Source organism: Delphinapterus leucas, chromosome 7 (assembly GCF_059928025.1).
Source record: "Delphinapterus leucas isolate spDelLeu-1000000601 "Yukka" chromosome 7, BTC_Dleu_Yukka2, whole genome shotgun sequence".
Taxonomy (NCBI): domain Eukaryota; kingdom Metazoa; phylum Chordata; class Mammalia; order Artiodactyla; family Monodontidae; genus Delphinapterus; species Delphinapterus leucas.
The window spans coordinates 51,611,353-51,626,592 of record NC_143135.1 but is presented as its reverse complement, the minus strand read 5'-3'; the positions used below and the strand labels follow the sequence as shown (position 1 = coordinate 51,626,592).

Below are 15,240 nucleotides of genomic sequence, written 5' to 3'. Positions count from 1 at the left end.
CACCTGTAGGCCTAATAAGAAGCATGTGATTATGTTGTTAACAACAGGTATTATCGTGTACTTAGTATCTATGGCATTGTTAATTATTGAGGCGTCAAAGAGGTTTTATAATAGCCACCATTATTGAGAGTATACTATGTGCTACCAGTTGATACATATTATTTCTAATCCTTAATAACCTTGCAAGATAGATATTTTCTCTGTTTTATAGACAATGAAACTGAGGTTCAGAGAAATAAAATGAATCCTCTATAAGGTTACATAGTTGACAAATGGCCAAACTAGGATTTGAACCCACTTCTCTCTGACACCAAAACTCATGCACTTGTCACCACACCATGCTTCTTTAAGGAATAACTGTAGTCTCTACTCTGGGACTTACATTATGCTCAAGGAAAGATGGTATAGATACAAAATTTATATAATACAAGATAATACATGCTAAATGCCAATGAGTGATTTAGTGAGTTAATAGTACAGGTTTTCAGAGAAGGGAGGATCCCTCTACTGGAACCAGGAGCTAAAATTTCTTCATTTCTGTTAAAGGGAAGCATTCTAAATGTACTGTGTTATTTCTCTATTCAGGTCAAGTTTTCATATAAACACATTTTGGATGGTAGACTTATCAAATCAATTCATTTCAAGTCAGTAAAAATTAAGCATTTATCATGTAAATATTATTGGGCTAAGAATACCAGAGAGCCAGAGGTGAATTAAAGATTAACTTGTCCTTAAGTTTGCATTCCTTCAAGAAGAAAATTTTGAAGACATCAAAATATAAAGAAAAAAAATTCAGTTATTCAAAAAATATGTATTGAACACTTAGCTTGTGCTAGACGTTGTGCTAGACACTGTGGAGATTACAAAAATGAATCAAAAAATTTAATCAGAATGGTGTCTAATTCTAACTAAATGCACAAAGAAGTTTAGTTACAATAGTAGGTAGAAAGTGATAAGAACTTTTAAAAGATACACATAGATATTTCATTAAGAAAATAAATGAGGGCTTCCCTGGTGGCACAGTGGTTGAGAGTCCGCCTGCTGATGCAGGGGACACGGGTTCATGCCCCGGTCCGGGAAGATCCCACATGCCACGGAGTGGCTAGGCCCGTGAGCCATGGCCGCTGAGCCTGCGTGTCCGGAGCCTGTGCTCCGCAACGGGAGAGACCACAACACTGAGAGGCCCGCGTACCGCCCCCCCAAAAAAAAGAAAGAAAAGAAAAGAAATGAGACATGGGTGAGCCTGGCTGTTAGTAAATAACCAACAAATGTTGGTACATTTCCCTTATTCTATATATGCACGTTATTTTATAGTCTGCAAAGTACTTTTATACCTATTAGCTCATAGAATTTTCAGAGAACTTGCATGATTAGGTAAGCAGGGACGGTGATATGTTAAGTAAGTTGCCTAAAGTCATATAACAAGCATTAAGCAGCTGCCATATAAGAGGATACTGTGCTATGTGTTTTACTTGCAATACTCCCATTCCTCACACAGCCATGATATAGGTATTATGATGCCTATTTTATAGACAGCTGTGGCTTACACAGAAGTAGCTTGTGAATGTTGGAGCCACAACACAATCACAAATCTTCTAATTGTAAATCCAATGCTCTTTTCACTACAGCATTGAACAAAGGGTGAAAATGAACCACTTTCTCAACTTTGGTAAGAAAATGTTCAGAAGTTACACTGTCCTGAAATAATCTCAGATTGCATATGCATGCATTTTATTTCTCCTGCTGTAAATTAGGACCATGAAGGTGTTAAGTCTAAGCAACCAATTGACGAATACAGTTAAGGAGTTTATTTCCATTCCCTTTAGTTCTAAGTGCTCTCAGCCTTTCAGTGTTCCAGATATTATTGAGAAATAAGCAGTAAAATACTCCTGAGAGGCAGGAACCAACCCATGCATCTATACAAGAGAAGCCCTTTGTGCAGTTCAAAACTAGAAATGGTGAGAATTTAAAAACTGAGAATTTTTTTATTGTTGCTTTTTTATTTCAAAACTAAAGTCTGAGTCCTTGCCAAATATGTTAAAAATATATATATACTCTCTCAAAGGTATTTTCCTTATCAAATACTTGATATTCTAAATATTTTTATGTAATTTTTTTCTCCATTCGAGGTATTTGTCATTGCTCTTCTCTAAAACTTTGTTGTTCTTTTTATCTTGAGTTCACTCTTCCCCACCCCCTGAATGATATGGTAAGTGTATCGTTTATTTGAAAATAAAATAACTTTTTTAAGTAAAAAAATTTTGTAATGTATATTCCTCTTCCCACTTCCAAAAAAACGTACATGAAAAATGTCTGCCTATGTTGTAATTGTTTCTGATTAGATATGGCTGTGCTGGTGCTGGAAGTAATCACCAAACTTGAACATCTTCCGGTTGGTAGAGTTCAGATCAGTGGACTAGCCCAGCTTTCTCCAACCCATCACATCAGTGGATTTTTTACCATTGTTTCACCAACATCTAAGAAACTTGGAGAACTCCAGGTAAAAATAGTATAATTCTCTGCTACATAGAATAAAACTTTGGGGGCACAAATAGTTGAGTCTGTTTGTAGAATGGGTAGGTACGTGACCCCCACATACCATGCAAATTCCCACTTCATGCTTTTGTTCATGTTTTTACCCAGACTGTCATGTACTTATTTCCCACTTATCCATATCCTCTTAGTTCTTTGCTGCCCATCTCAAGTTCCAAGAGACCTTCGCAGCTCCTACTGCACTCATTCTTCTCTTTATTTATTAATAAATTTACTCTTTATTAAATTTAGAATAACATGAATTACATAATCATTGTTCAGTTATAATCCTACATAGTCTCCAAAATTTTGTATTTGTAGTTTCCCTTTAATTTCCCTTCCTTTTAGTTTCTAGATTCCCTGGGAGAGAGGACAGTGTTTTCTACTTTCTTTGTCTTTCCCACAGCTCCTAACATAGTGCCAAGCAGTAATGGCTTGTTTGACTCACTTAAGTGGTATCTTAAATGAGTCAACAAACTACGATTTTAATATTGTTGAATAAACTGTTTTCATTTTTTCAGTATTAGAAGTGCATAACCGGTTGTTGATTGTTCACTCATTGATTCAGCCTACATTTTTTTGATATGCTGTTATGTGCCACTAACTTAAGATACAAAGATAAGAGATGGGCCTTTCAGTTAGTTTTCCAAAGTCAGGTGGGAGGAAATAGAAGAGAGTAACAAGTAGAACGCAGTGGGATATTGATACACATATACTATAGATATGTACAGGATGGTGGGAAAGAACATAGAAGGGTCTCTTTCTGAGGGAGACTCTGGGAGTTCTTCCTAGAGAATTCTGAATATTCAAATCCTTGAGAAATTTATACCTTGTCAAATGTATTCTAAAATATGTATAGAAATTTAAGCAGGTATTTAAGAAAACAGTTCAAAAAAGATGAGGAAAGAACATATAACATTACCAGATGTAAGAACCTATTATAAAACCACAAGCACATAATTGTCAAAGGAAGAGAATAAAGTTCAGAAATAGATTTAACTAAGTAAAAGAACTGAACATTTTCTATATTCTATTCATCATGTTTTTATTTATAATATATTGAAAGATAGTGACACCTTATGGTGGTAACTTCATGGTAAAATGGGACTGGTTTACTCCTCCTGCAAAAACAGTTTGGCATTATGTTTCAGAGCCATAATAATTATCATATATCATTTACCTCAATAATTCTACCCCTGGGGTCTTATATTAAGGAAATACCATAAAAAGAGAGGAAAGTTATATGCTTTGGACTGGTTATGGAAATGCACTTTTAATACTGAAAAAATGAAAACAGTTTATTCAATGATATTTAAATCACCTATTAGTGGAATATTTTGTTTCCATAAAAGATAAAATTATATAGTTATGATTGTGTAGCAACATGGAAAATTATTTTGGATTGATGACAAAAGAGAATTAAAATTATACCCACATATATGCATATGATTAATGACTGGGGAAGAAAAAACAAGGGAAAATAGAAACAGTTGGAGTGTAGAATTCTAGGTAGGTTTTTTCCCATATAAAAAAATGAGATATAATTCATATGCCATAAAATTCACCCTTTTAAAGTATACAGTTCAGTAGTTTTTAGTGTATTCACAAGATTGTACAACCATCACGATTATCTAATTCCAGAGCATTTTATCACCCCAAGAAGAAACACTATACCCATTAGTAGTCATTCCACTTTTTACCTTTCCCCAACCCCTGGCAACCACTAATCTACCTTCTGTCTCTATATATTGCCTATTCTGGACATTTCAAATAAATGATGTAATATAATATGTGACCTTTTGTATCTGGCTTCTTTCACTTGGCATAATGTTTTCAAAGTTCATCCATGTAGCATGAACCAGTACTTTATTCCTTATTATAGCTAAATAATATTCCATTGTATGGATATATTATAGCACATGTTGTTTATCCATTCTTTAGTTGATGGACATTTGGATTGTTTCCACTTTCTGACTTTTATGAATAATGCTGCTATGAACATTTGCATACAAGTTTTTTGTAGGCGTAGAATTGTGGTCATACGGTAAGTATGTTTAACCTTGAGGAACTAGTGGACTGTTTTCTAAGGTGGTGCATCTTTTTTCCTCCCTTACTTAAATGTCAGTTGATAAAATAATACTTGTATGTTTTTTATTTAAATGTCATTGGGTTCTTTAGAGAATTGTTTTAATAGAGCCTTGGAGACAGAGGTAAGATTTTGAAAGATTATGGAATAAGTAAATAAGTAGTAATTACAGTGAAGAAGTAGAAATAACAGTTAGAGATTTCTCTCTGTTTCCCACATAAATGGCAGCAAAGAAAGGGAGATGTAGTGTGACCTAATAGAAATAGCACAAGACTTGGACATGGAAAAACTGGTTATGAAAACATTTCTGGTGTTCATTTGTACTCTCTGAGCTTCAGTATCCTATTTTATAAAATGAAGACAATAACTTTTACCGTACGGCATTGTTGTAGGGGTTAAATGATATGAAAAATATATGGAAGCACTTAACATGGCACTTAGGCACATGACAGGGACATGCCAAATTTACTTGAATTGGAGAGGAAAGTATTGATAGTGGGCAGCAGAATTGAGAAGTTTGTTGCTACTTTAGAAGAGGAGTTGGCTAACTTTGCCCAGTGGACTAAATCTGGCCTTCTAACTAAAAATGGTTTTTATATGTTTAAAGGGTCATTTTAAAAAAGAAGAATGTGCAATAAAGCCTAAATTATTTACCCTCTGCCCCTTTACAGAATGAGTTTGCTGAGCCGTTTTTAGAGTATAGGAGACCTGATTTGTTTTGTAGGCCAAGAGAAAAGCAAGTGAAGAAAGATATTGAAAATAAAAGAGGATAATTGAGCAAGTAAGGTCTTGGAGAGAATTAGATGGGAATGAATTTCTATTAAGAACACAACTGATAGTGGTAAACTTTGGAATGGAGGAATTATAACAAGGAGGGAAAGAGGAGAAACATTTTGAGATGGATAACATTGAAGGAATTCATGCTGATAACTTTTTTAGGAACATTTATTTTTTTGGCCACACCACATTGCTTGTGGGATCTTAGTTCCCCGACCAGGGGTTGAACCCCAGGCCCTTGGCAGTGAGAGCACAGAGTCCTAACCACTCGACCGCCAGGGAATTCCCATTAGCAACACTTATATGCATGCCTACCACATGTTAGGCACTACATGTTTTATTTCATTTAATTTTTTTGTTTTTATTAAATAGAGATAGATATGCAAAAGAATATCTTAGATGTATAAGATATAAAAATAACCATACAGTGAACACCCATTGGCTCGTCAACTAGGTTAAGAAATGTTAATAGGAAAAAAAAGAAATATTAATAGAATAACGGAAAGAAGCCAGGTTTAGAGATTCATCCATATTACTTTGTGTATCAATAATTCCCTTTTGCAGAGTTGTGTTCTGTTACACAATTTTCACAATTTTCATCCATTTGCCTTGGATGAAACCAGGCAGATATCCTTGCCTTGTTCTTTTTCTTGGGAGGAAAGCATTTGGTCTTTTCACTATTAAATATGGTATTAGATGCAGGTTTTTCATAGATGCCCTTTATCATTGAGAAAGTTCAAGTTTTCTGAGAGATTTGATCATAAATGAGTATTGAATTTTATCAAATTCAACTGTTGCTAGAGGTTAGAGGTGAGAAGAGGGCATGACTACAAAGGGAGTTTTTGGGGGGTGATGGAAGTGTTCCATATCTTAATTATGGTGGTGGTTACATGGATCTAAACATAGATTACAATTCATAGAAGTGTATATTTACAAAAATGTCTATTTTACTGTGTTAAATAATTTTTTTTTTTAATGTAGCAGATCAAATGTGATGATAAACAGAAGTTGTCCCTCTACGTCTTGTTGGGACATGGCTGGGGACTTTGCAAACTGGAGCACATACCCTGACTAAAGCCACTAGTCTACTCCAGCTAATTTTTGCCACAATGGGATGGAAACCCAGCATTGCTGGATCTTCTGATTTTTCAAGAGAAGCCAGAAATTCAAATTTTTACATAAAATCTGTTTTCTTAATCACTGTTAAATAATTTTGAAATCTTTTAAAATGCTATATTGACTAGCATAAGTCTGAAAAATAGACATACTAATATGTTCTCTCCAATATCAGATGTTATAAATGCAGTAGATAATCCCAGAACTCCCCATTTTATATTAAAATTGCTTCTTTTTAAATTCCCCTAAAAGATACTCTGATCCTTTGGGTCAGGTTCCATGTTTTATTCATCTCTTTGCCCCAGGCAGGTAGCACAGAGCCTGGCACTGAACTAGTATCAACAAATATTTGTTAATTGAACACAGGAGTTAGGCCAGCACCTATATTTTGATTGTAAGGTGGGTGTGGCGGGTAACTGGACTTTCTTTTTCTTTCTCACTGGTAGTAAAGGCCTTTGAGTTGTTTTGAGACTAGTTCAGATTTGCTTAGGGATAAAGCAAAACTCTGGCCAGCCAGCAGGTTATTGTTAAGGCCAGGGACGCAGCCTTTATTCTCAGTGTCTCCTTTGTTTCTAGAATAAAGTGGCAGTCTTTTGGCAAGTGATGAATGGCAAGGGATGATTTTCTGACACTTATATTTGGGCAGCCAGGATTTTATGTGATCCTCTTATAGCAGTGGCTGCACAAAGTATTTATCCCACTGCATTCTGGTCATTTGTCTTTGTAGAAAATCTTAATGATGAATAGATTTAAAGGACTTTATGCTACCTAGTTCATGAACAAAATTCTCCTCATCAAGACTCAAGTGTGTTTATTGAGTCTATGCCTTGGCAGTTTCTCCACATAAATTATTCCATTGACCTTCCCAGAGACTTCTTAAAATATTTAACTGCAATCTTTCATTTTTGTCTTAGGCCATTCATCATTATGTGACTCTCTTTGGCTACTTGAACAATTCCTTCTGCTGTCTGTGTCATTGTAACTGAACTTTCCACACTGCTCTTCTTTTCTTTTGGAGTACATTCTTCAATTTCTTCTCTAAAGTTTTGCTTTAGGCTTTGTTTTATTTTTTATTCCTACATTAGGCTTTTCTCCATTGGGCTTTTCAGAGACCTGGAAAGCATTTTAGTAGAGTGCCTGAATTCAGAGGAGTTGGACAATAAAGGAAACTTCAAGTAATTACTTTTCATCTTAATGTTCCTCCCTCTTCACCCTGCCTCATCCCCAGCATAGAACTAGGGCCTTATTTTTCTCAAATAGCTAGCAATAAGAATGCAACAGGTGCTATGTCATTCTTTTATTTTTCAGACCATTAGTTATTATTATGCATACTTGTACACTAAGCGTATACTTACACTGATTAGTCTACAGAAAAATGAATAAGACAGTTCATACCTTCAAGGAATTCATAATCTGATCAGGATAACAAATAAACTGGAAGTACAAATACCTCCTTTAAGCCTCTGCTTTTTTTTTTAATCTTCAAATTAGGATAATATACTTTCCTGACAGTTATATCATCACATCAGCTTCTCTGTGTGAGGAACATAGCACACTTTCTGGCCTATTGTGAAGTGTTCAATAAATAGTGGTTATATTAATGGATAGATACAAAGTAAGTAGAAACATGAAAAATCGAGTGGCCATAACAGCTCTGCCTGGACACGAAGAAGTTTTCACAGAGGAAGTAATGCTGGAGGAAATTTGCACATGAAGGCATAAGGGAATGAAATATAAGGTACATTTAGAAAACTCTAAGTAATTGGTATATCCAGGAGAGAGAGATGGAGGAGAGGAACACAGTGAGAGATGAGGCTTCTGAGGTAGGCAAGAATTTGAACTAGATCCTATAAGGAACGGGGCCATTAATTTATATTAGAGAGTCTTAAAATTAATCAATGCTATAAAAAAAAAAGACTTCTGATACATTACATGTCCCTTTCAGGTCTCACTTGCCCTGGAGCCTTTGTCAGAAACTTATGACAGCTACAGTCCTCTTCCTACCACTGACGTGACAGAAAATGTGCTTTTATCTGAACAAGGATTCAGAGAATATACTGAAGCAGGCAATACTCAATTTCTGGTTCCATCAAGGCCTCAGAGGATCCCTACCACCAAAATTGATGGAAAAGAGTTAGCAGCCAATAGCAGTAGGTCAACCACTCCAAGGTAATTACCACACCTAATACCAGTCAGACTGTCTGCTAACTCCCAGTGTACTCATAATTTCGGTCTTTCATTTGTGGTTGTGTAGAAGGTTAAAGGTAGTCATTCATTCAGCAAATAAGTATTAAGTACTCACTATGTTTCTGGTCCAGTACCAGGTGCTAGGCATAGAAATTGATAAGACACAATTCCTATTTTTGAGCATTGCTCACAATCTAGTGAGGAGGCCAATATACAGATAAATAAGTATGTCTAAGTCACATAGAGATGCCATGATAGGTGTACATGAAGGGAAAGAGGGAAAAGGCAGTGTTTTGTGAAATGGAATGAAGTAAGAGAAACAGATTTTGATTTTAAATAATTATCAGACGTTTGCTTTGTGTCAGGCTCAGCACTGAGCTCTTTATTTCATTCTCACTTTAGCCAAACCATACAATGATAGGTAAAACATCTATTATTTATTTAATTTGGGAAATGAAAAACATATTTACAAAGCCTGAGCTACACTGCTATACACCACTGATCCACTTTCTTTCTCTGACAAAGTGGAATGTTACCATAATGGATAATATACTGCTGAAGTTCTCCTTTATTTTAAAACAGGGGAAAGGACCACTTGTACTTTGCAGAGAACTCTGATACAATAAAGGACTCTTTCTTTGGACTACAGCACCATCTTAATTCAGGACAGAGTTTAGAGTCTATGACTCTGAAAGGCAAAGCCCCACAGAAGCAGATGTCCCTTCTCAACAGTTCTGAATTGCGGCCTCAAATGAGGACAGTTGCCAAGAGTCACAGTGACTCATGCATTCTTTCTTCAAACAACCCTCCTACCAAGGACCTTCTTTTAGGTATGTATATATTTGTGAACTGAGACTAAGCTATATTTATTGGGATTACTCTGCTCATTAGGCAACCTACAAAGAGAACCAAGACTTCTGTTTGAACAAAATAGCCAAATACAAGTGAATATCTTACTAGAGTCCAGAATTTCTAACCATTTAAGGGCAGCTCTATTAAACCACTGAGTTTCTTCTAAATAATTACTGGGCACTTATAATTTTAAGTTTAGGGAAGGAACCATTTAAAGTGAACCTGGGTATGAGAGGAAAGCCTTTATCATAGAAAAATGTTAGTCCTGATTTTTTTCAAGATAATTCAAAGCAAATAAGATTTTTGTCTCATCATCAGAATTTACTTATACCATTGTGCAGAGACTAGTACTAAACTTGTTTCATATTCTGAAAACTGTTGTTTTCAGTGGGAACATTCAGTGCACAGAAACTGCTGATCTTACGCCTGGGTATTAAATATGACTGACAGCCAAACAGAAGTAGAAAGGAGTTGGTTTACCTGTGTAAGGGCTTACACTGAAATTTAAAAAGGAAATAGGAAAGAGGTTGTATTACCTCATTTTAGGTAGTGGTATTATATGAAAAGCAATTTTGGTACCTTATGTTACACTGTAACGGTCAACCATATATCTCTGTGACATCAAGAGCATGACATAAATTTGTCTCCATCCTCACAAGTAAAATTTCCAAAGTAGAATATCTGCAGCGTTAGTAGAAAAGTCTTTTAAATTAAAACTACTTGGACCTCTGTGGGGTCATGATCCATAGACTAAGCAAGTCTTGCCTTATCTGTGGAGCTGGACAGGGGTAATGGCGACCATTGTTTGATGTCCATACTTCATTTCCTCCAGGATGTTTCTTTCCTCAGATTGTGTTACTCTGAACCATTTTATTTTTTATTTACCAAAGTACTGTACTTGGCTATTTGCAGTGTTTTCAAAACCAAATGTTTCTTTTTGTGTGTTTTTAATCTTCAATACTTGGTGCAATAGAAGCTGCAAAGATGTGCCACTTTATCTATGAAATGGAGTTTTGTATACCAATAAATTCTAGTTTAAAGACAAAAAAAAAAACTACGTGGATACAAAATTTACATTAGTAAGGTTTTTTTAAATGAAGAAAGACATTGTGTTAATATTTTTTCAACTAAAATGTCTATGATCCCCTAGTTTAAAAAATATACTCTGATTATGGTATGTTAATTTTATTTTTTTTATTTATTTTTTTACTTTTTTGTTTTTGCATGCATTGGGTCTTCGCTGTTGCGCGTGGGCTTTCTCTAGTCGTGGTGAGCGGGGGCTGCTCTTCATTGTGATGTGCAGTCTTCTCATTGCAGTGGCTTCTCTTGTTGCGGAGCACGGGCTCTAGGCGCATGGGCTTCAGTAGTTGTGGCTGGCATGCTCTAGAGTGCAGGCTCAGTAGTTGTGGTGCACAGGTTTAGTTGCTCCGCAGCATGTGGGATCTTCCCGGACCAGGAGTCAAACCCGTGTCCCCTGCATTGTCAGGCAGATTCTTAACCACTGCACCACCAGAAAAGTCCCTATATTAATTTTAGACTTTAATGCAACCCTAGGCTACATTAACAAGAAAGAAAATTGCCTGACTATACTCAGCGCTTGTCATTCTCACACCTGGAGTATTTTGTGTAGACCTGGTCAGCAGACTTTGGTAAAATATTTGTTCACTCATTAAGCAGTTATTTATTCAGCACTTACTAAATGTCTGGCAGTCTTCGAGGTGTTAAGAATACAGCAATTTAAATTTATTTTTTAAAAAGGCACAAAATCCTCCCCTACAGATCTTATATTCTAGTAGGAATACCAATGATAAATTAGATAAATAAGTAAGTATGTAGTGTTAGATAGTAATAATGGCAATGGGAAAAAAATGAAGCAAGGAAGGAGAGAGGATAGAATGCTGTTTCATGTATGTTGGCAAAGGAAGGCTTCTTTCTTTTTTAATTTTTTTTATTTTTATAAGTTTTTTTTATTTTTTTGCTTTTGACTTAGAGTTCTTTTTTTTTTTAAATCTTTATTGGAGTATAATTGCTTTACAGTGGTGTGTTAGTTTCTGCTTTATAACAAAATGAATCAGTTATACATATACATATGTCCCCATATCTCTTCCCTCTTGCGTCTCCCTCCCTCCCACCCTCCCTATCCCACCCCTCTAGGTGGTCACAAAGCACCAAGCTGATCTCCCTGTGCTATGCAGCTGCTTCCCACTAGCTATCTATTTTACGTTTGGTAGTGTATATATGTCCATGCCACTCTCTCACTTTGTGCCAGCTTACCCTTCCCCCTCCCCGTGTCCTCAAGTCCATTATCTAGTAGGTCTGTGTCTTTATTCCTGTCTTGCCCCTAGGTTCTTCATGACCTTTTTTTTTTTTAGATTCCATATATATGTGTTAGCATATAGTATTTGTTTTTCTCTTTCTGACTTACTTCACTCTGTATGACAGACTCTATGTCCATCCACCTCACTACAAGTAACTCAATTTTGTTTCTTTTTATGGCTGAGTAATATTCCATTGTATATATGTGCCACATCTTCTTTATCCATTAATCTGTCGATGGACACTAAGTTGATTCCATGTCCTGGCTATTGTAAATAGAGCTGCAGTGAACATTGTGGTACATGACTCTTTTTGAATTATGGTTTTCTCAGGGTATATGCCCAGTAGTGGGACTGCTGGGTCGTATGGTAGTTCTATTATTAGTTTTTTAAGGAACCTCCATACTGTTCTCCATAGTCGCTGTATCAATTTACATTCCCACCAACAGTGCAAGAGGGTTCCCTTTTCTCCACACCCTCTCCAGCATTTATTGTTTGTAGATTTTTTTGATGATGGCCATTCTGACTGGTATGAGATGATATCTCATTGTAGTTTTGATTTGCATTTCTCTAATGATTAATGATGTTGAGCATGCTTTCATGTGTTTGTTGGCAATCTGTATATCTTCTTTGGAGAAATGTCTGTTTAGGTCTTCTGCCCATTTTTGGATTGGGTTGTTTGTTTTTTTGATACTAAACTGCATGAGCTGCTTGTAAATTTTGGAGATTAATTCTTTGTCAGTTTCTTCATTTGCAAATATTTTCTCCCATTCTGAGGGTAGTCTTTTCATCTTGTTTATTATTTCCTTTGCTGTGCAAAAGCTTTGAAGTTTCATTAGGTCCCATTTGTTTATTTTTATTTTTATTTCCATTTCTCTAGGAGGTGGGTCAAAAAGGATCTTGCTGTGATTTATGTCAAAGAGTGTTCTGCCTATGTTTTTCTCTATGAGTTTTATAGTGTCTGGCCTTACATTTAGGTCTTTAATCCATTTTGAGTTTATTTTTGTGTATGGTGTTAGGGAGTGTTCTAATTTCATTCTTTTACATGTAGCTGTCCAGTTTTCCCAGCACCACTTATTGAAGAGGCAGTCTTTTCTCCACTGTATATTCTTGCCTTCTTTATCAAAGATAAGGTGACCATATGTGCATGGGTTTATCTCTGGGCTTTCTGTCCTGTTCCATTGATCTATTTTTTGTGTGTGTGCCAGTACCATACTGTCGTGATGACTGTAGCTTTGTGGTATAGTCTGAAGTCAGGGAGCCTGATTCCTCCAGCTCCGTTTTTCTTTCTCAAGATTGCTTTGGCTATTTGGGGTCTTTTGTGTTTCCATACAAATTGTGAAATTTTTTGTTCTAGTTCTGTGAAAAATGCCAGTGGTAGTTTGATAGGGATTGCATTGACTCTGTAGATTGCTTTTGGTAATATAGTCATTTTCACAATGTTGATTCTTCCAGTCCAAGAACATGGTATATCTCTCCATCTATTTGTGTCATCTTTAATCTCTTTCATCAGTGTCTTATAATTTTCTGCATACAGGCCTTTTGTCTCCTCAGGTAGGTTTATTCCTAGATATTTTATTCTTTTTGTTGCAATGGTAAATGGGAGGTTTTAATTTTTTTTAACTTTTTTTGTTGTTGTTGTTTTTGCTGCATTGGGTCTTCGTTGCTGTGTGTCGGCTTTCTCCAGTTGCGGCGAGCGGGGGACTACTCTTTGTTGTGGTGCGTGGGCTTCTCATTGCATTGGCTTCTGTTGTTTCAGAGCACAGGCTCTAGGTGCACAGGCTTCAGTAGTTGTGGCACATGGACTCAGTAGTTGTGCCTCACGGGATCCAGAGCACAGGCTCAGTAGTTGCAGCGCACAGGCTTAGTTGCCCCGCGGTATATGGGATCTTCCCAGACCAGGGCTTGATCCTGTGTCCCCTGCATTGGCAGGCATATTCTTAACCACTGTGTCACCAGGGAAGTCCCAAAGGAAGTCTTCTTTAAGAAGTTAATATTAAAGATCTATAGAAGATGAGTTCCTTCTAAGGAGAGTACCTAGACTGGGGAAGGGACCACCAAGAGATATTTAGCCTCAAGAAAACAGCTACCATTTACTTACCGTTCATTATGTGCTACCTACTATGCCAAGTGCCTTATACACAAAAACCAAGTGAGGTTGGGATTGTTATCCCCATTTTAAAATGAAGACACAGGCTCACAGTTAGGGGGCTTCTGCCCTATCAAACGGGACAGCGGCTTCTCAGCTCCAGTTCATCATTATCTTAAACTGTACAGCAAAGTCCTTTGCTTCATCCTACTGTAGGTTCCTTGTTTACCTAGGCCTGCTTTTTTTAAAAATCAAGACTATGCTGGCCAACTGTTCAAGCCAAATTAAATATGCCAGGTGCAACCCATGGGCTGCCAATGTGCAAATTTCTTCCATAAGATGTACTAGGATCATTGGGTTTAAAGATAAAACAAGACAGATTGTGACTCAGTCTGGGTTAATAGTTCTTCCTTGCAAAAGTGGGAAGGGATAGCTTCAAGAGATAGTGAATTCTGTATCACTGGGAATCCTCGAGTATGGGCTGGATAACCTTGTCATGGGACTCTTACAGATGGAATTAAATCATCAAGTAGACAGATATGATCTTTAAAGATCCCTTCTAACCACAAGACCGTGGAGCACTAAGATTAAGTGGGTCATTTTAGTAAGCAGGTCTAAAGCTAGTCATGGAGGTTTATAACAAATACATAAACCTAATTATCTTCCTGGTCTTTATTATACTGACATCATACCAGTAAGGGGGGGACAGAGCTGAATTAGTCATCGAGCTAGAATTTATGAAACACTAACTACACATCCTGCTTATAAGAGTTGGCAGTTTTCTTGTTTTTTGTTTTTTAACTTTTTATTTTATATTACAGTATAGCCGATTAACAATGTTGTGATAGTTCTGGGTGCACAGCAAAGGAACTCAGCCATACATATACATGTATCCATTCTCCCCCAAACTCCCCTCCCATCCAGGCTGCCACATAACATTGAGCAGAGTTCCCTGTGCTATACAGTAGGTCCTTGTTGGTTATCCATTTTAAATATAGCAGTGTGTACATTTCAATCCCAAACTCCCTAACTCTCCCTTCTCCCTATCCTTCCCCCACTGATAACCATAAGTTTGTTAAGAGTTGGGGTTTAGAATAGATAACAAGGAGTAGGAACAAAAACCAAAAGCTGTGTACCTCCCTGTTTAGCAGGGGCTGTGCCCATGGCATGTAGGAAATAAACAAGGGAAACATTTGTCATGAACTCAGCTAAGTGCCCTTCCCTTGTGTTAAAAAAATAATTATTGAGTTGAGGTGCAGGAAGATGCCATGACAGCTCTTTTAGTG

At 36.6% G+C, this 15,240-nt stretch overlaps 1 protein-coding gene across 5 annotated transcripts in view; it reads left to right on the top strand.

The window, feature by feature from the left end:
• C2CD3 (C2 domain containing 3 centriole elongation regulator) overlaps positions 1-15,240 on the top strand; it is a 127,785-nt gene that overhangs the window by 3,158 nt on the left and 109,387 nt on the right. For 4 of the 5 annotated variants that reach the window (XR_016393839.1, XM_022593782.3, XM_022593780.3 and 1 more), the window contains exons 3-5: positions 2,343-2,500; positions 8,457-8,680; positions 9,281-9,528. Coding sequence is in view for 4 of the 5 variants with exons in the window: in XM_022593782.3 (XP_022449490.2) it covers positions 2,343-2,500; positions 8,457-8,680; positions 9,281-9,528 (630 nt within the window). In the remaining variant the exon portion in view is untranslated. Of the gene's footprint in view, positions 1-2,342; positions 2,501-8,456; positions 8,681-9,280; positions 9,529-15,240 lie in introns of those variants that run through there. The other variant, XM_022593784.2, reaches the window with a different exon arrangement.